A 22,437-nucleotide genomic window follows, 5' to 3' on the forward strand; every position below is an offset into this window, starting at 1 on the left:
TGACAAGACTGCAGCTAGAGAGCTTATTTATATAATTCAGAAGCTCTGTCTTCTGTATATCAGAGAGCTTTTTCTTATATTAGGAAACTGCTTGATTCTGAGCAAGTTGCAAGTCCTTATATTATCAGTACAGAGTCTCTCAATTGACTGAGTACTTTCTTATAGTTGCAGCATAATTTGGGGTCTTTTGTAATTCAAGATCTTTAATTGCAAGCCTAATTAAGGTGTTGTTGACCATGTTATTGCATATTAAATGTTGAATGTTGAAGAAATTTGGTGGTATAAGATATGACTTGTTTAGTAATGTGGCTTGTTTAGTAGTGAACTATCTTATTTATATAAATGAAACAACACTTCCACTATTGATTATTTTCAAGAGAATATTAGCAGCTCTTCAAAATAAGTAAAGTACTACTTTTATATAAGTCAATATCCAGTTCCAGGATTTCCCAACTCAGCTTCAAATTTTTCTCCCAATTTCTATCTCAAGAACAGGATTGGGTTGAAGCTTAGCTTAACAGAACAGGATCAGATTATTTAACAGTATATTGAAATGAATGTGTAGAAATTGAAACCAGAGTAAAATTAGAACCAGAATCAAGATCTAGCTTGTAGAATATCTATAAGATTTAATGTGACAAAATAAAGCTGAGATTTTAATATTATACATAAAATAAAATCAGTAAAGTATTATTATTATTATTATTATTATTTATTATAGTCTTATGCAGTTAGTAACTATGAAGACTATCTAGTAGGTTATCTGTTAGAATTTATTTAGTGTACATTGTAGAAACTGAAAAAAGAGATAAATCACAGTATTTCAAGACAATATGAGATGTTCTTTCTCCACAAAAGTTAAATAACAGATAGTATATAAAATAAATTCTAAAGAAAAACAAAATTCTTGTAGAAGTGTAATATAAATTAAAGAAATAAAGTTAACATGTTTTGAGAAAGCCACTCTCTAGTAACTATTTCAGTATATTTCAGAAATGAAACTAGCTATTTCAGGCCTAATTCAGTTTCAAAAATAAAATTTAAAGATAGTTGGAAAATATTAAGTTCTTGTTAAATTTTTCTTCTTTCAGTTTAATAAGCTGAGCAGTCTAATAGTAGATGCTTTGGATTTTCAACACAATTGCAGAAATAGTATAAGTTGGAAGAGTAATCAGGTAATTCTCTTCTAAAAAGCTTTGCATCTTAAGCTGCTATATACAATGCCTATAACAATCAACTGCTGCATCTGGTCTATCAGGCTCTCTAGCAGGTTCTGCTTCTCTAGCTAGAGATCACTGCTTATCTGGAATCTCTCAAGCCCCAGGCTTCCAGCTACTAATCTTAGCATCTCAGTCTACTAATTAACTGTTGCAGTCTTACTCCAGAAGGCCTAGTTACTTTCTGAAACTAACTACCTATTTTATAGTCTTTTCACCATACTATATCTAAGACTTAGCCTTAAGTTATTACTAAGCAGGGAGAACCTACACACAGCTCTAGTGAGTCAAGATAGGCCTGGGATGCTCTGTCTAGCTTGTTCTCTTTGCCAGCCACTAGCCAAGCATGCAGCTAGTGGCCAAGTACACTCCCCATCTCACACACAGTGAGGTAGCAAGGGTTCTAGCCAGTCAGGTGATTTTCAAAGCTATTCTTCAGTTAAAGACAGTCTCTAGAGATCTCTGGCTTTTAGTTAAGAATAGAGCCAAAACTATTCAAATTTTATTGACTTTTTTGACAGGCAAAAAAGTGTTAGTGATGCCTGTAAGAGGATTTAAACCCCTGCTCTCAGAAGAGAGCAGTCTGAGCCAGATAGTGCTGTTGCTATTGAGTCACCTGTACTGGGCAATCAGTAAAGTATATTATTATTATTATTATTATTATTATTATTATTATTATTATAGTCTTATATAGCTAGTAACTATAAAAACTATTTAGCAGCTTCTCTGTTAGAATTTAATTAATATACATTATAAAAACTGAAAAAAAGAAAAAATTAAAATATTGTCAGACAATATAGAATATTCTTTCTTCAAAAAAGTCAAATAACAGATGGTACATAATATTAATTTCAAGAAAAAACAAAAATTCTTGTAGTAACATAATACAAATTAAAGAGAAATAAAATGCATATTTGAAAAAGTCATTATCTAGTAGCTATTCCAGTATATTTCAGGAATAAAACTAGTTACTTTATACCTAGTTTAGTTTCAAAAATAAAATTTAAAGATAGTTTAGATATTAAGTTCTTGTTGAATTTTTCTTCTTTCACTTTAATAAGCTGAGTAGTCTAATAGTAGATGCTTTAGATTTTTAATACAATTGCAGAAATAGCATAAATTGGAGAAGTAGTCAGATAATCTTATTAGATAAGATTTGAAATATTCATAATCAAGCTTCAATTACCAAATAGTTAATCATATCTTCTTAAATATAGAAAAAGTAGATGCTTTCCATCTGAATTTTATTTTAAATTAAAAGTAGTGATTTGTAAAACTTTCTTTATTAAAAAGATCTTTATACTACTTTATTATTACTTGTTCTTTTATTTATCTTTTTATATAAGTAGCCTGGTGCAGATGACTCAATGGCAATAGCATCATCTGGCTCAGACTGCTCTCCTCCAGAAGCAGGGGTTCAAATCCCCCTGCAGGCACTACTAATGCTTTTTTGCTCACTAAAGAAGATGATAAAATTTAAATAGTTTTGGCTCTATTCTCAACTAAAAGCCAGAGGCCTTTAGAAGCTGTCTTTAACTGAAGAATAGCTTTAAAAACTGCCCAACTGGCTGGAACTCTTGCTGCCCCATTGCATGTGAGATAAAGGGTATACTTGACCACTAGCTGTATGCTTGATTAGTAGCTGGCAGGGGGAAACTAGCTAGACAGAATACTCCAGGCCTATCTTGACTTTTCAGAGCTGTGTGTGTGGGTTCTAGGTCTTTGTTTAGCAATAACTTAAGACTAAGTCTTAGATATGGTATGGGGAAAAAACTATAGAATAGATGGTTAGTTCCAGAGAGTGACAGAACTTCTAGAGGCAAGACTGCAACAACTAATTAATAGGCTGAGATGCTGAGATTAATAGCTGGGAGCCTGGGGCTTGGAAGGTTCCAGATGAGTGGTGGCCCCTAGCTAAAGAAGGCAAAACCTGCTAGAAAGCCTGACAGAACAGATGCAGCAGTCAGTTGCTATAGACATTGTATATAGCAGCTTAAGATGCAAAGCTCTTACTAGAAGGAGGCTCTAAATTAGATAAAGCTTTACAAGCAATGTCTAATAGACAAGATTCTCATGTAGTTCAATTTGATATGAAAAAAACTGAGTTAATTCACTTTACAAAGTTATTTAATGAAAATAACTCAGTTAAACTACATGATCAAGTTTTTAAACCAAAAAAGCTAGTGAGATGGTTAGGTATTTGGCTTGATAATACTCTTACTTTCAAGAATTATGTTGAAATCAAGATACCAGCTGCTGAAAGAGTTCTTAATCATATAATTAGACTTTTAAATACTGAAAAAGGTTTTATCTTTCAAGCTATGAGACAACTTTATATAGCTTGTATTACCTCAGTAGCTGATTATGGTGTTCAGATCTGGTGGAAGAATCAAAAGAATCTTCTTAATAAGTATGAAAAACTTCAGAACTCTGCTTTAAGAAAGATTTTAAAAGCTTTTAAAACTTCTTCAATTTATGCTATGAAGATTGAAGCTGCTATTCCTCCTGCCAAAGTAAGATTTAATGGACTATATAGAAACTATACTTATAGACTATTAAAAATGCTAAAAGAATATGCAATCAGAGAAAAGTATCTTCTAGCTTTCTATTTTATAATAATAGTGTTGATGTTGACTGGAAAAGATTTTTAAATTAAAATAAATCAGAGTTAACTAATGAATATGTTGAACAAACATCAACTAAAAGAAAAAGAAGAAAAATCAATAAACAAAAAAAATATTCAAATCAACTATTCAGAGTTTGTTTAATGATTTCAAACATATTATCTTTTTTAAAAACAAAGAGAATCAAAGCAAAATAAAATGCACCTTGGTCTGAAAATCTAGCTGATTTAATAGATATTCAAGTTGAAAAATCAGACAAGAAAATAGCTAAAGCTAATCATATGAATAAAGTTAAAAATCTAGATAATAGATCTTTAATTCTTTGTTTAGATGAATCCAAAGCTGAAGAAAATCAATATGCTAGTGCTGGTGTATACAATCTACAAGATAATATTAGATTTTTATGGAATCTAAGCAAATATCTTGAAGTCTTTGATACAGAACTGTTTGCTATAGATAAAGCATTTAAATTAGCAAGTTCTATCTCTCAATCTTAGTCAAGATCAATATCAGATATCTGGGTGTTTTCTGATAGTCAAGCTGCTATTCAGAGACTTATGAATCAAGATCTCAATTCTGGCTTATATTATCTTCAATCTATAAGAAAAACTGCTAAGTATATTAAAAATCAGCAAATTAATATACATCTTCATTGGGTTCCTGCACATGTAAATATACATAAAAATGAAGAAACTGATCTAGCAGCAAAAGGAGCTACAGAATTTAATTAAGTTTGTTGAGAAAGATATATATCTCTTACTTATATTAAGAGACAAATCAAAGAACAAGTAATAATAGAGTGGTATGAAGATTTTTTTAATAGAGAAAAGTTTACAAAGTACTACTTTCAATTTAAAGTAAAATCCAGATAAAAAGCATCTACTTTTTCTATATCTAAGAAGATATGGTTAACTATTTGTCAATTAAAGCTTGGTTATAAATATTTCAGATCTTATTTAACAAAATTATCTGACTACTCTTCTAATCTATACTATTTCTGTAATTATGTTGAAAATCCAAAGTGTTTATTATTAGATTGCTCAGCTTATCAAACTGAAAGAAGAAAAATTTAACAAGAACTTAATATTTCTCAACTATCTTTAAATTTTATTTTTGAAACTAAATTAGGCCTAAAATGACTAGTTTTATTTCTGAAATATACTGAAATAGCTACAAGATAGTGGCTTTCTCAAATATATTAACCTTGTTTTCTTACTTTGTATCACACTGCTACAAGAACTTTGTTTTTCTTTGAAATTGATTTTATATACTATCTGTTATTTGATTTTTGTGGAGAAAGAACATCTCAGATTGTCTTGAAATACTTTGATTTTTCTCTTTTCTCAGTTTTTACAATGTATATTAATTAAATTCTAACAGATAACCTGCTAAGTAGTCTTCATAGTCACTTACTGCATAAGACTATAATAAATAATAATAATAATAATAATAATAATAATTTTTATATAAGTAAGAAATGTATATCTCTCTGAACAAACTTGATTTAATTCTGTAGCTTTTTTTACTATTAGATCAGCTTCTTCATTTCCATGTATATTTACATGTGTAAGAACTCAATAAAGATGTAGGTTAATTTGCTTATTTTTAATAGCAGTTTCTCTTATAGATTAAGGATAATAAAAGCTAGAATTAAGATATTAATATTATAAATATAGACCAAGGCCAACTAAGTATCAGATAACATTGAATGTTCAGAGAAACTTATATAAACTCCCAACTCTGAATGTATAGAAATCATATGATTTGTATGAATTATAGGAACCTTAGCATTCAGTCTTCTAGTTAGAGAATCTTTATATTCTATACATAACTCTCTTTCATTAATTATAAGCAGTGAACCTACTTAGCTCTTTCATACTTTAAATTTAGGAAAAACTTATGTAATCAATATCTAGTGCCCTAACATTCTGAACACTCTGATATATGATTGTCTAGATTGGTATGATGCTAATAAGATTCACAAGATAAACTGTAATAATACTTCATGTTGCAAACCTGATAGATATAGATACTAATATAAAGAGAATAAATAATAATAAAGATACTGGTAGCAGTAAAGTTATTATTAGTCAAACATCAGCAAATAACACAGACAATAGAAATGTATCTCTTAATATATTGAACAAAATCTAAAGAGAAAAGGTTTTTAAAAAAAGAAAGCATGTCTGTAAAAGAATTTAACAGATATATATGAATAAAATAAAATATACAGACTGCAGAAGCAGATTAAATATAAATAAAGACTAGTAAACAATAATTTTCTCTTAGAGTTCCTCTTACACACATGACTGATAGAGAAGTTAGATAATTTTATTAATGTAAAGTTCTCAAAAGTATCTTACTACTATGGCAAATCACTTAGCAAGTGCAAATTGTGATTAATCTTAATAAAACAGTAATTTTATCTAAGAAAATCACTATAAAAGGTAACAGATACATTTAGAATTAATTAAATATTCAGTTACTTTTGTAATAAATCTCAGATACACTGGCAGATATTGAGAATAGAGAAAGAATAACTACTTATATTATAAAATAAATTTGAAATACAATATAAAAATAATATTAAATTCAAGATAACTTACAGTTAAGATATAATGCAGTACTACTATAATACTATTCAATAGAAAAACCAATTCATACTCTTATTTTTTATAAGGTAGTTCACCACTAAATGAGCTACACCACTAAACAAGCCAAATTTTGCCAAAAGCTCCACACAACAAATTTATTAAATATCTCAACAACCAGATCTTTATTATTAAATAGCTATTAAATATTAAATGAATGTATTCTTTAAAGTATAGAAATTAGTATAGTTAGGAAAATAAAAAGGTGGACAGCCTAATATTATGGTCAGAGCAAGAGATTCAGAGAATAGATAGAAAAAAATTCAAAGAAATGTCAACAGTAGATTTCTCAGCTAGAAAGTCTAATGTCTTGCTAGAGATACTTGTAGAGCTCTTACTTCCTCTTTTGGAAGCTTGTATAAGCTCTTCATAATAAGACTCTTTAGTAGGGAAGTTTTTCTGATAGTGCTTTGAAGCCAGCACTTGAAGCTCTGACTGCCAGTATTTATTAGTATATTTAACTATTTATTTTTCCTTCTCTGCTAGTTGTAAAGTCTTCTTCTTCTCACAAGCAATATATTGTGTCTCTCTTTATCTAGTATATTTAATTTTTTTAGTCTCTTATTGCTTTCAAATCTTTTTACAGATATTCTTTTATTTAATTTATTTTTTTTAAATATTTCTAGCAGTCTGCTTCTTTTGAAGCTTTCATTAAAGTTTTGTCTCTTGTATTTAAGTAATTTTATCAGCTTTTTCAGTCTTTATTTCATTCAGACACTCACATACTTTAAGAACTTTTGTTGGAGATCAGAACTGCACTTAACTAGAATTATCTTTATTAAGTAGATCTAGAAGCTTGTCTTGCTTGCAGTATTGCTTCTCCATCACTAGAGTTAATCTTAGATACTGATTTTCATATTCTAGCAGTTTATTATAAAAAGTAAACTACTTACTGACTTAGATAACTTATTCAATACTCTGCAAATTTAGGCTGTATTAGAGATATATACTCTTGATCTCTTGTCAGAGCTGGTGTATATTGCTAGAAATAGAAGATTTAACTAGTAGTGTAGAGGCTTGAGCAGTTTTAAATTAGTGTAGTTAATATTAAAGATTCAGAAAATTAATTTCAGTTTTTACAAAGCCAGCAAGTATATTTTCAACTGTTAAAGTCTTCTTCCAAGCCACATTAAATAATCTTCAGAAATCTCTTTTTATCATTCAAATATAGCTTATTTCTTGATATAGTAGTGCTTTCAGCTTATTGAAATATGGCTTGCCCAATGATTCAAAAATTTCAATATCAAGAGATTGCAAACAGTGGATTGAATGAAGCAGAAGAATTATAAAAGAATTTTTTTACAGTTAGCATATTCAATAAATTTCATATTTAAATGGGAGGAATACTTATCTAGTAGAAGCAAATATCTTTTTTAATCAGCTTGTTTCTTAGTATGCTAATTAAAAATCTATTTTAATCACTCTAGTCCATATCTATTATTGCTCCAATTATTTGTTAAAGCTGCAAAGTAGGCTTATTCACTTCCATTATAATTATCTAGTTATATATTCTGGAGATCTTGTAATTTATTCTGATAAATAAGAGCTGGAGATAGTGCAATTTCTTCAGCAAAGACTAAGTAGAGTAACAAGAAAAATTTCTAACTATTATTCTAAGTGATGACATTCTGTCTAGCTTATAAAGCTTCAATAGAGACTAATTACTTTAAGATATGACAGAAGCCTAGAAGAAATTCTTTTTTATTAAAGTTATAGATGTTTGAGAGCTCAAGATTATATTAATTAATTTTCTGCTCTAACTACTTTATAAGTAGTAGTTAAATAGTCAACAATTGTAATCACAAGTAATTAAATAAATTATCAAATTACAAGTATATAGAGGTGCTTAAGGTACTGATAGTTATCTGCTATCTGTCTATTTTAACTAATTGCTTTGAGATAAATGCATTCAATCTTGTTATTATACTGCTTACTAAATTAATTAAGTTAGTTAATCTCAATCTTTTCTTCTGTCATCTCTTGTATGATATTTTGTAGAATCTGAGATATAATAACAAGACTGTAGCTAGAGAGCTTGTTTATATAATTCAAAAGCTCTGCCTTCTGTATATCAGAGAGCTTTTTCTTATATCAGAAGACTACTTTATTCTGAGCAAGTTGCAAGTCTTTATATTATCAGTACAGAGTCTCTCAATTGACTGAGTACTTTCTTATAGTTGCAGCATAATTTGAGGTCTTTTGTAATTCAAGATCTTTAATTGCAAGCCTAATTGAGGTGTTGTCGACCATGTTGTTGCATATTAAATGTTAAATATTGGAGGAATTTTAGTGGTGGAAGATTTAGCTTGTTTAGTGGTGTGGCTTGCTTAGTGGTGAACTACCTTATATATTGCTGAACTTGAATAAGATCTGAACAATTTATTAAATAAATTTTTTTTACATACTTTTTCTATAAATGAAACTCAGACTAAATATCTAAGCTGAGATTGATAAACTGCAACACCAATCAAAAATAATTGTGAAACTATAGAAACAAGTAATTCTTATTGAGTTAATATCAGAAAAGAAGAAATAAAGCCTGTGGAACAAGAATTAAAATAAAAGAATGAAAAATCTTAATTTCTTAAGAAAAAGATGCATCTCAACAAGATAATAAAAAAGGTTTTTTTATAAATAAAGAAGATACTAGTAAAACCACTTTTGAAGATATTAAAAAAAGAATATAAATAATAAATAAATAAAGAGCTTTGTTTAAGATATAATTAATCAGGCCACAGAGTAAAGTTCTGTATAAATAGCTTGAACAAGTTCCAGTAAACAGATAAAAAGAATAAAGATTAGATAAAGACCAAAGTAGTAAAGCTCATGCAGAACTCAAGTTAAATATTAGAAAGATAGAATATCAACTTAATAAAAAAGGTAAGCAGGTATAGTATATATCTGCTATATTAAATATACTATTGAATGATCTTATAAAGTAAGCTGCACTGCTAGACTTAGATATTACAGTGAATAGTATTTTCTATAAACTGGTGTTTCAATTAGACTGGGATCAACCAGAGACATTTATGAAAGTTATTAAGATATTGTTACAAATATAAGCCTAGATCAACCAAGCTTAAATAATGTTGGATGTTTAGAGAAACTTATATAATCTCCAACTCTGAACATATAAAGATTACATGATTTGCATAGATTGTAGAAATCTCAGCATTTAGTCTTCTAGTTAGAGAATCCCTATATTCTATATATAAGTCTCTCTTATCAGTTGTGAGCATCAGATCTACTTAGCTCTTTTATATTCTATATTCTGGGAAAATCCATGTATTCTACAACTGGTTATTCTAATATTCTTAACACTTCAACATACAATTACTTAAGTTAATATGATGCCATCAAGACCTACAAGATAAACTGCAACAATACTCCATGTTGCAGAATTAACAGGGACAGATATTAATGTAAAGAAAATAAATATTAATAAAGATACTGGTAGTGGTAAAGCCATCATCAGCAAAACACCAGTAAATAATATAGATAATACAGATACATTTTTCAATATATTGAATAAAATCTAAAGAGAAGAGATTTTTGAAAAAAAGAAGACATATCTGCAAAAGAATTGAGCAGATATATATAAACAAAATAAAATATACAGACTATAGAAGTCAATTAAATACAAATAAAGATTAGCAAACAATAAATTTCTCTTAAAGTTTCTCTTATGCACACAACCAATAGAGAAATCAGATAATTTTGATAATGTAAAGCTTTTAAAAGCATGTTACTACTATGACAACTTACTTGACAAGTGCAAATTATAGTTAGCTTTAATAAGGCAGTAATTTTGTCTGAGAAAATCACTATAAAAGATATTAGATGTAGTCAGGATTACTTAAGCATTTAGTTATTTTTGTAATAAATCTCAGATGTATTAACAGATATTGGAAATAAATGAAGAGCAATTACCTATATTATAAAATAAATTTAAGATGTGGTGTAAAAATAACATTGAACTCAAGATAACTTGCAGTTAAGATATAATACAGTACTATTATAATACTATCCAATGGGAAAACTAATCTATATTTTTATTTTTTATATATATTGCTAAACTTGAACAAGATCTGAACAATCTATCAGATAAATTCTTATATATAACTTTTTTACAGATAAAACTTAAATTAAATATCCAGACTGAGCTTGATAAACTATAATACTAATCAAAAATAATTACAGAACTATAAGAACAAGTAATTCTTATTAAATTAATCTCAAAAAGAAGAAACAAAGTCTGTGAAACAAGAATTAAAATAAGAAGAAATGAAAAACCTCAATCTTTCAAGAGAAAGATGCATCTCAACAAGATAATAAATAAAGCTTTCCATGAATTAAGAAGATGCTGGCAAAACCACTTCTAAAGATATTGAAAGAGAAACACAAATAATAAATAAATAAAGAGCTTTGTCTAAGATATAATTAACTGAACTATAGAGCAAAGTTCTGTATAAATAGCTTCAACAAGTCTTAGCAGACAGATAAAAAGAATGAGAACTGGATGAAGACTAGAACTGCAAAGCTTATAAAAGATTCAGATCAAATATTAGAAAGACCGAGTGTTAATCTAATAGAGAAGATAAGCAGATGCAGTATATATCTGTTAATTATACTAACTATACTGTCAGCTCAGATATTACAGTAGACAGTATTTTCTATAAACTAGCATTCTAATTAAATTGAAATCAATCAGAGATGCTTATAGAAATTATTAAGATATTAAATAGAGCTGAAACTGATTAGTATAACTATAAAGTTCAGCTCACTCTGATGGACTTTATAGGAACTACAAAGTAAGACAAATGTTTGTGGTGATTAATATAGTTAATATGAATATAGTTCTAAGCATGCTGTGGTTGAAAGACTATAATCTAAACATTGACTGAAAGAACAAGATATAATATTACTAATTCTTAAAAAAAACAGTAAAACTTTTAAATACATATAGATTTCTCTAAGTAATATGCATCAAGAATAAACTCTCTTATACTATTTTTGTATCAGATAATAATTAAGTTTTAACAGAAGTGCCTGAGTAGTTGAGAGACTATAAACATATTTTCTAAAAAGAAAAAGTAGCAGAGTTGCTGGAATTAACAAAGATCAGTTACCTAATTATTTTTAAAAATGGTTTCTTATACTACAAAAAATCTATCCAGTACTTAAAGATGGGTTATTTAAGTTATACTCTATATTATTTGAAAAAAAATACTATTCTGAAATCTGGAGAGAAGCTACTGAAGTTATTTTAAAGAAACCAAATAAAAAAGCTTCAATACCAAAATCTTACAGAATTATCTCTCTTCTTAACTGCTTGGGAAAAGTTACAGAGAGAGTTATTACTTCTAGACTTTCTTATTGGGCCTTCTAAAATAAACTACAATACTTTAATTAGTTCAGAGGTAAGAAGCAATGCTCTGCTATAGATACTATAATGAGCTTAATACATGATATTCAACTAGCAAAAGTTAATAAATTAGTAGCCTCAGCTCTTTTTATTGATATAAAAAGAGCATTTGACTATGTTTCATTAAATAGACTTTTAAAAATTTTTTGTGATTTGCAACTACTTGTAAGAATTTGCTGTAAACCCCTTATACAAACAAACAGTACCTGCAAGGCCCAAAGGCCTTAGCTTATAAGCTGTTGGAAGTTGTATATGTCTCTGCAAGACACTAAGTCACATGCTTGCAAGCACACATAAAATACTGTCACTGTGTGAATCTCTTGCTAAGAGTCAGTAGCAATCTTGTTTACAAGTTATATATAGTTACCAGAATACAGATCTTTTATCTTATACACTCTTTTTCATATATATTTCTTCTAGAGATTTATTATCACACTAATTTATATATATAATACTTATATTTTGCCACTCTTCTTTGATAATATCTGACAACAGTATTGACATGAAGAAGCTAATTTCCTGAAACTCACAAATCTGGAATAACAGCTGAAAACCTATCTGAAGAACAAATTCAAGTTTGTGAAGAGACAACTAATCTTGATATCTTATCTCTCTCAACTGTCAATAAAACAAGTACTTCAATCTCAGAGAAAAAGTTCTATCTCAATACTAAAAGACAAAATCCAACAGCTTTGCAAGAACATCAAACTACTGAAGAAAATAGTGAAATGGCAAGAAAGGTTAAATGCTCTTCAGAACATCCAAAAGCACTTATAAAGTGAATCTCTTGATATAGTTATCTTTAATTTGACATCTGTAAAGTGTCTGTCAGTCTTGAGACTACTACAACATACAAAGTACTATCAGACTAATGTCTACACAGAATATCACTAGTTTATCTCAGATATTAAATTTATTTACAATGCAAGCAAATTGAATGATGAGAATATTAAAAATCAGCAAATTAATATACATCTTCATTGGGTTCCTGCACATGTAAATACATGAAAATAAAGAAGCTGATCTAGCAGCAAAGAGAGCTACAGAATTAAATCAAGTTTGTTTAGAAAGATATATATCTCTTACTTATATAAAAAAACAAATAAAAGAACAAGCAATAATAGAGTAGTATGAAGATCCTTTTAATAAAGAAAGCTATACAAATCACTACTCTTAGTTTAAAAGAAAACCCTGATAGAAAGCATCAGCTTTTTCTATATCTAAAAGAATATAGTCAACTATCTGTCAATTGAAGCTTGGTCATGAATATTTCAGATCTTATTTAATAAGATTACCTAATTACTCTTCCAACTTATGCTATTTCTGCAATTGTGTTGAAAATCCAAAGCATCTACTATTAAACTGCTCAGCTTATCAAACTGAAAGAAGAAAAATTTAACAAGAACTTGATATTTCCCAACTATCTTTAAATTTTATTTTTGAAACTAAATTAGGCCTAAAATAGCTAGTTTTATTTCTGAAATGTACTGAAATAGCTTCTAGACAGTAGTTTTCTCAAACTTGTTAACTTTATTTCTTTAATTTGTATCATACTTTTACAAGAATTTTGTTTTTCTTTGAAATTTATTTTATATACTATCTGTTATTTGACTTTTGTAGAGAAAGAACATCTCATATTATCTTGAAATACTTTGATTTATCTCTTTTTTCAGTTTCTACAATGTAGACTAAATAAATTTTAACAGATAAGCTGCTAAGTAGTCTTCATAGTTACTGACTGCATGAGACTATAATAAATAATAATAATAATAATAATAATAATGAGAATACTCTTGCATATACTCTTACAGAACTTGGTTATATTAAGAAAGATCTTTAAAAGATCTATCACAAAGATAATTTATTAAAAAACAACTAAACTGATCTTAAAGAATTTTTACATATAAAACTAGAAGATCCAGCAAACTGCATGTGAAACTCTTGATAAGTAATTTTTAATCTTTGTAAAAGTTTGAATAAAACTAATTATATCTATTGCTAAAGATTTCTAGAGCTCACAATAGAGATTGGTAAAGAATTTGAAGACTTTGTGAAAATAAAGAAGAATCTGTTTATATAGGGCTTGAATAAGCCTATGTGAATCAAGCTGGATGAACAGCTGGAGATACCAGATAATATTAATAATATAGTAGAACTGACCATCTGGCTCTGACCAAGTGTGTTAGTAGCCTATATGAAGAATGCCTCACACATAAAGTCTATCAATAGTTGAGAGTACTTGTAAAGATAAAAGATTAATAACTCAAGACTGTAAATAAATAAGAGAAGTTAATTCCAGAGACCTGCTCAGAAGATGGAAATAAATATTATCAAAAATTATAAAGTTTTAAAAAAAGTAAGAAGTGCTTTAAGTATAGCTAAAAGAATCATCTTACAAAAGGCTGTCTTAAGAAGAAGAAGAGTAGTAAATAGAAAGTTAAGAGGCTGCAAGTAGATAGAATTAATATAATAAAGTTGTTCAAGAACAATCTTCTTACTCTTCTCTTTATTATTCTAGATGTACAAAGCTCAACTGACAGAAGTATTATTTGATCAGCACTAACAGGTTCAGGCTATCAATCTCTAGTAATCAGTTTGTGATTGGCCACAAAGCTAGATTTAGAGATGCACAAGATATTTGTAGAAATTAAAACTACTATAAATTATAAGAATATTACTCTTACAGAAAAAATTGTAAATATATTCTTTAAAGTTTAAGACTCTTAGAGAAACTAGTAGTTATTTTATAAGCAAGTAATAATTACAAATATAAGAGATGAGATGCTAGTGAGTTTGAGCTGGTTGCAGCAATACAATCTCAAGATATATTTTAAGAAACTAAGACTAGAGTTTCAAACTGTGTGTCATAATCTACTTGTGAAGATTAAACTAGTTAATCTCTCAGAGCTTGTAAAAGAAGAGAAGCTTATCTATATAATAATTCTTTGTAAATCAGAACAGGTGATGACAGCAAATCTAAATCTTCAGATACTGAAAGTCTACTGTGAACTTATAAAAGTATTTAGTAACAAGAGAGCTTGAAAGCTGCCCTTATACTGTAAAGATAATTTGGCCATAGATCACAAATCAGAACAGTAGTCAGAATTTGAAAAAACATACAAACTTTTGCAAGCTGAGCAAGAGACTTTTTGTGAATATCTGAGCAGTACTCTAACTCATGAGTTCATCCAGTCTTTCAAGTCACCTGCAGGAGCTCCTATCCTGTTTATGTTCAAGAAGAATGGTGGGCTGAGAATGTGTGTAAACTATTATAATCTGAATTTTATAAATTAAAGATAGTCTTCTCTAGAGAATCTGTTATTTATTACTATAATTCAGAATATAGAATACACCTGGAGATAGATATTTTAAAACATACTGCAGATATAATATTACTATAGCTATTCAATAATAAATAGCATTCAGTTGTCTACTAATTATTTAAGTTTGACCAGATTCAACAAGTCTATAGCATGCTGGATAAGAAGATGTTGGTAAGTATTTATTTATTAATAGCAGTACTTAGAAGAAATAAAGTATTTTATAAAGATTATTACAAACTATATAAATCTTTGTTCATTTATAAAGTTCACAAACAAGATAGTATAATAACAATATATAAAATAGATTAAGATTCTTGAAGTATATAACTTTAAGATTTTCTACTACTCTGAAAAGTATAATCTAGCTAATGCATTATTATAAAGACTGAACTATATCAAACTAGAAGAAAATATTAATCTGCTAACATATACACTCAAACAATATTATACAGATAGTGTTTCAGGGTAGAATTTATTTGAAGAAACTTTCTTTAACAAAGAAGATATTCAAATATGTGCTGTGCTTGCTGTGCAAAACAGAGAGATAGAGATAGTGCAGAAGAGATCTGATAACATTAAGATAGTTAAGTTAGTTCAGAAAGCACTAGCATTACAAACATAGACCTAGACCAACCAAGAATCAGACAACATCAGATGTTCAGAGGCACTCACATAACTCTAACTCTGAACATATAAGAATCACATAATTTATACAGATTGTAAGAACCTCAGTATTCAGTCTTCTAGTTAGAGAACTTTTATATTTTACATACAACTCTCTCTTATTAGTTGCAGGCATCAGATTTACTTAGCTCTTTTGTACTTTAAATCCAGAGAAAACTCATATAATCAGTTTCTCTAACATTCTAAACACTCCAATATACAATTGCCTATATTAGTATAATACTGACAAGACTCACAAGATAAATCACATCAACATCTCATATTGCAGACTTAATAGAGATGAATACCAACATAAAAATAGAGAATGACAACAAAAATACTGATAGTAGTAAAGCTATTACTAGTGAAACACCAGCAAATAACACAGATAACAGAGATACATCTCTCAATATATTAGACAAAACTCAAAGAGAAGAAATCTTTAAAGAAAAAAGACACATCTGCAAAAAAGCCTAGTAGATATACATTTACAAAGGCTTCTAAAGATATATAAATCAAATGGTGAAGTGCTATAACATTCTTTGCTACATGGCTCAGCTTAAGCATGGAAGATGATACTCAAGATCAGATTAATTAGCACAATGGAGGCAGTATTGATGACGCTGCTCTTATGATATTCTGCACAAAGCAGCTCTTTCTAAAGCCTGATAAAAATATATGTATTCATGTAGCAGAGAATTATTTCTACACATATCAACATGACTATAGATCAGTTACACAATATCTTGATATGCTGCTTGAATAATACCAGAGAGCATTGTGAGCTCCTCATCTATTACATTCTTTCCTAGCAATTAACAAGATAATTGAGGGTGTATGAGTGATTAATAAGAACTAGATGGATAATGTGCTATCAATAGTTCAAAATACAAATCCAAGTGACATAGCATACAAGAATATGAGAAATCTTATGCCGGAGGCTAAGAAATACGTGGAAGATTCAAGCAAAATTTATATAGCTAGATAAATCAAATTCAGAGAGATCACCTTCAACAAGCAAATTATACAGAAATATGCTCCACAAAAGAAACTCTTATAGAATAATCATGTCAAATTCTTATGCAAAAAAATATCTAGTAAAATAGATGACAACTGTAAATATTGTGAGACTCCAGGTCATGCCATACAACAATGCTCTCACCTTTTTATCAACAAGAGATATCAAGAATAGAAGCCAAAGCCACACTTATAAATAGGACCAAGGCCTAAAGAAAGATAGCATACAAATCCTGAACAAAAAAGCCAGAGCCAATTCAAATCTCAGCAACCAAATTCCAGTGAAAATGCTAAAAATAATATAGAAGAAAATCATCTCATAATAAGATTTGAAAATAGCTTCACTGGCATGGCATTCAGATCTGATCTGGTGACATCTGTATCTGAAAGAGCTGTTGGTCTAAAAGCATAGCTTATTAACACATATTGCAGCCACTTAATTTGTTGCAATAAAGCCTACTTTACTAGCTTTGATTCTAATACAGAATATTGGTACAGAGCTTCAAACAGAGAAATCATTTCTATAAAGAGCAGTAGTATAGTACACATTAGATGTATTATTCAAGATGGCATTGTCAACAAGATCTATATACATGCATAGTATAATCTAAAATTAGGCATGAATTTGCTTTCCACAAACCAATTGACTGAAAAGTTGAATCTCTACTTTACAGAAGTAGACCACATACTGTGAACATGAAAGAACCACAAACTAGTAGAATACACTAAGAAAAGTAATGATGTTATAATTCTCAAGACAGAGCTACTTAATCAGTAAGAGAAAGTCATTCAACAGACATATACTATTATAAAGCTCACACCAGAGCTTCTTTATAGACAGCTAGGACACTGCACATTCCCTACCACATAAAAAGCAGCAAAGCACCAGGAAATTGAAATAGAAGGCCAAGATACTTTCCATTGCAAAGCATATGCACTAGAAAGATTAAAACAGCAGATATCTCAAATACCACAGATTCAATCTACAATTTCTGAACAGAAAATTCACATTGATCTTCAAACCATAAAGCTAACAAGTTTTCAAGCCTTCAAATACTCTTTAATAATTGTAGATGACTGCACACACTTTAAATAGATTATACTGCTCAAAAATAAGACTGAAGCTTCATATACTCTTCAGAAACATGTTAAGAGACTTAGAAATCTGCTATGTTTCTACATAGATATTGTATAGATGGATAGAGGCACCAAATTTTCACTATTTAGGAAGGAATTCACCCCAGCCCATGGAATCAAATGCAAAGTGACTGCTCTATATACACCTGAGCAAAACAGTATAGCAGAACAAATCAGCAGCTATTTAGTAGAAATAAGCTGTGTTATAATTATAGAAGCAAAGCTTCCACAAGAGATCTGGAACCTAGTCTTGCAAACTGCTTGCTATATTACAAATAGAATTTCTTCACCTGGAGGCAGAGAATCACCATACAAGCTTTTTCAAAAAAAGAAGCTAAATCTATAGCACCTACAAGCTTACAGATGTATAGCATATATGCATATTTCATTAGAGAATAGAGAAAACTATAATAAGACATATAAAATAAAACCCAGAGCTCAACTCAGTTATCTAGTGAAATATAAAAACAAGAATGAACATATTTATAATAACACTATTATCTCAGAAGACTCCTTCAGCATCTGAACACATGGTGAGATTTCAAGAGCCAGTCTATAAGACTATCAAAGAAACACCAGAGCTTCTATATAATAAAGATAGTGACAACAACTTGATTGAAAGCCAAATTCACAAAGAGATGTTCAGAGACACATTGAAAGAACCAGATCAAGAACAGCAGATTACTGAATTTCTGCATATACAAGAGCAAACCCCAGAGATCTCAGAAACAACACAATAAGTAAATATTGAGCTTCTACATACATCTACGCACAAATCTCAAACCTACAGCTCTAATAAAGTCAAACTCTCAGTCTACAAGATATGTATCAAGCCATACAACTAAAGGTAAACCATCAAGACCATCTGAAGATTACACTTTCTACCTCACAATCAATCTGCTAGCTTATAAAATTAAGGTTCCACACAACTATAAAGAAGCTATAACTAGCAAATACACTAGCAAATGAAAGAGTGCTATGGAAGCTCAAATTGAGAAGCTAGAAGCTGTCAATACTTAAAAGCTAGGTAAGAGGAATTCAATAGGTTCTACAGCTAAGATTCTATCTGGCAAGTGGGTTTTTAACTTGAAAGTAAATGCTGACAGCTACATTGTCTTTTTCTGTGTTAGATAAATTATATGTGATAATTTCCAACACTCTGATCTCAATTTTGACAAGACTGCTACATCTGTAGTCACCAAATCAGCTATCAAGCTCACACTTATAAAAATAGCAGTTGAAGATATGCACTGCAAACAAGTTAATATAGTTACAGCCTATTTGCATACCATACTTAAGTACCATAAGATTTATATAAGTTTTTCAACTGAAATAGAAAGAAAAGGCTTGGTCTGCAGACTTCAGCAAGCTCTGTACAGACTAAAGCAAGCAGAATATTTTTAACAGAAGATTTTCAGAAAAGCTCTTATAGAGATTGGTTTAAAGCCACTAAAGAATACAGATTCATGTGTATTTATAAATAAAGAATCTGGCCTGCTACTAATAATCTACATTAATATTAGGAGAACCAGTCATAGGTCATGTAGATTTTCCCAGAGTTAGAGGTACAAAAGAGCTAAGTAGGTACAATGCCTACAATTGATAAAAGGAAGTTGTGTGTAGAATATAGAGGTTCTCTAACTAGAAGACTGAATGCTGGGGTTTTCACAATTCATGCAAATCATGTGATCCTTATATGTTCAGAGTTGAAGTTATGTAAATACCTCTGAACATCTGATATCATTCAATGCTTGGTTGGTCTAGATCTATATTTGTAACACTATCCCCCTTCCCAGACTCTGAGGCATAGGGCCACTGAAGTGGTTTTTTATATGTTGTTGCAGCTTCTCTGTCATTAGTAAAGCATTGTAAATTCTTGGACATGCAAGCTTCTGTATTACTACTGCTTGTCTATATAGACATTCTGCATGTGTATTGCTGCCAGTTGCAGTAGACATCTTTTGTTATAAAATGGTAATCATTTTATTACAAACATCCAGCATTTTGTCATGTACTTGTTTTCTTGTTTGTTTGCTTGTCTAGTTACTATATTATCTGTTATTTATTATCATGTTGTCTATCAACAAGTCATGGAACTAGTAACTTTAGTGTATTGTAGTATAAGTATAAATAAAGAGTTTCTGGCTCTCTTCTTTCTTCTTTTCTTCTGCTTTGTTTGGGCTCAGGTGTTGTTTCTTATTTATTTTATAACTCATCACAATATTGTTGTCAAAAGACCTTATTACACATGATAAAGAAGACACTCTTTCATACTCTATCTGTATTTACTTGATGTTTACAGACTATCTGAATGAAGATAAGTCTTGTCTATAAAATATCAAGAAGAAATCTTGTTCTTATTGTTTAGAACATCAAATCTGTATCTGTTATAATATAAGTGCATCTTTATCTGTTCTTCTTGTTGTTCTAACATGGCTATAGATTCCAGAATCTGCCATTAAACTAGTTTGTCAGCTCTTGCAACTTTGAGAAGAATATTATACTTTTAGTGCAGCTAATCTGTATTGTCTGTACAATATCAAGTGCATGAGTATACTCATGTGTGAATTTCATAAGCTTGACTCAGAAGCTGCTAAATATCACTGCTGCCAGACTACTTCTGCTGTCAAAGAATCTTCTATAAAATGTTATCATTCTGCCTCACACCATGTAGCCAAGACCATGAACCTTGTGTCCAAAACAGAATCTATCAAAAATGACCTGTCTGAGTTCTCTTGTTTGTTAAGCCCAGTTTATACTGTTCTCTCTTAGGTTGAAAATGAAGTTGCAAATATCTGAGTCTTGCTTGATTATCTTATAACTTGTTTGACAAGTGAAATTAAAGCTTTTTGAGACAGCATGGAAACTGGTCTTGTAGATCTTCTGTATTATCTTACTTGTTCTCAGACTAACTTCTGCTTAGGCCAATCTCATGTCTTCTATTGATTATTTAACTGATATTGTTTTTTCTGGTTTTTGAGATGTTGTAGAAATACTTTATTCTCTTTATACCTTTTTGTCTGTAATGTCTTTCTCTGTAATTGTATTTTCCATTATTGTTCTGTCTGTTGTTATATCAAACATATCTGCAACTTCCAAGTCTTGCTTATCTATAGCTGATTTACTACTGTTATGACTGTATTTTAGGCACTCTTGCAGTACATCTTCTTGCTGTTAAATTCTTGATTTTGTAGATATGTTGTGGTCTTTATGTTTGTTTTGTGTCACATTTATCTTTCTTTCTGTATGTAGATTTGTTTGTCTTCTTGTAATTTTGTCTTTTCTTTAGGTAATTCTTAAGAGTTTCTTGTGTATTTTTGAGATTTTTCTCAGATTCCCACATTAATTTCTCAATAGAGAATTCTTTCCACTTCACTAGGTAATATCTCTTGCAGTAGCATGCTTTGTTGTTCAAGATTTTGTTTACTTTCCACTCATGATGGTTGTCTACCAGTACTGCAGAAGAATATGTTGGTGTTTCACTCATTCTTATATGGTACAGTTTCAATAATGTGTTAGGAGAACTGGTTGTAGGTCATGTAGGTTTTCCCAGAATTAGAGGTACAAAAGAGCTAAGCAGATACAATGCTCACAACTGATGGAAGAGAGTCATGCATAGAATATAGAGATTCTCTCATTCAGAGACTGAATGCTGGAGTTCCCACAATTCATGCAAATCATGTGATTCTTATATATTCAGAGTTGGGGTCATGTGAATACCTCTGAATACCCAACATTATTTAATACTTGGTTGATCTAAGTCTACATTTGTAACACTATTTCCCCCCCTAGAGACCTCAGACTCTGAGGTATAGAGCTACTGAAGTGGTTTTTTGTACATTATTATAGCTTCTCTATCATTGGTGGAGTATTATAGATTCTTGAATATGCAAGCTTCTGCATTACTACTGCTTGTCTATATAGATATCCTGCATGCATATTGCCACCAGTTGCAGTAGACATTCTTTATTATAGAACAGTAATTATTTTATTATAAACATTCAGTGTTTTATCATATACTCATTTCTTTGTTTATTTGCTTGTCTGGTTGCTATGTTGTCTGTTGTTCATTATTATATTATCTATCAACAAGTCATGAAACTAGTAACTTTAGTACATTATAATGTGAGTATAAATAGAGAGTTTCTGGCTTTTTTCTTTCTTCTTTTTCTTCTGCTTTGTTTAAGCTCAGATGTCATTTCTTATTTGTTTTATAACTTATCACAATATTATTATCAAAAAACTCTATTACATATGATAAAGAAGACACTCTTCTATACTCTGTCTGCATTTACTTAATGTTCACAAATCACCTGAATGAAAGCAAGCCTTATTTATGGGACACTGAGAAGAAATCTTATTCTCATTGTTTAGAATATC

The 22,437-nt window shown here is 29.6% G+C and overlaps 1 protein-coding gene across 1 annotated transcript; it reads right to left on the minus strand.

The window, feature by feature from the left end:
* Positions 1-21,063: 21,063 nt before the first annotated feature.
* On the minus strand, positions 21,064-21,544 carry CIMG_13337 (uncharacterized protein; the record flags this gene model as incomplete). The annotated part of the gene is made up of 2 exons (XM_004445148.1): positions 21,064-21,167; positions 21,286-21,544. 2 exons carry the CDS (start codon positions 21,542-21,544, stop codon positions 21,064-21,066), a joined length of 363 nt encoding a protein of 120 aa, XP_004445205.1.
* Positions 21,545-22,437: the final 893 nt, after the last annotated feature.

This window comes from Coccidioides immitis (genome assembly GCF_000149335.2).
Source record: "Coccidioides immitis RS genomic scaffold supercont3.3, whole genome shotgun sequence".
Classification (NCBI taxonomy): Eukaryota; Fungi; Ascomycota; class Eurotiomycetes; order Onygenales; family Onygenaceae; genus Coccidioides; species Coccidioides immitis.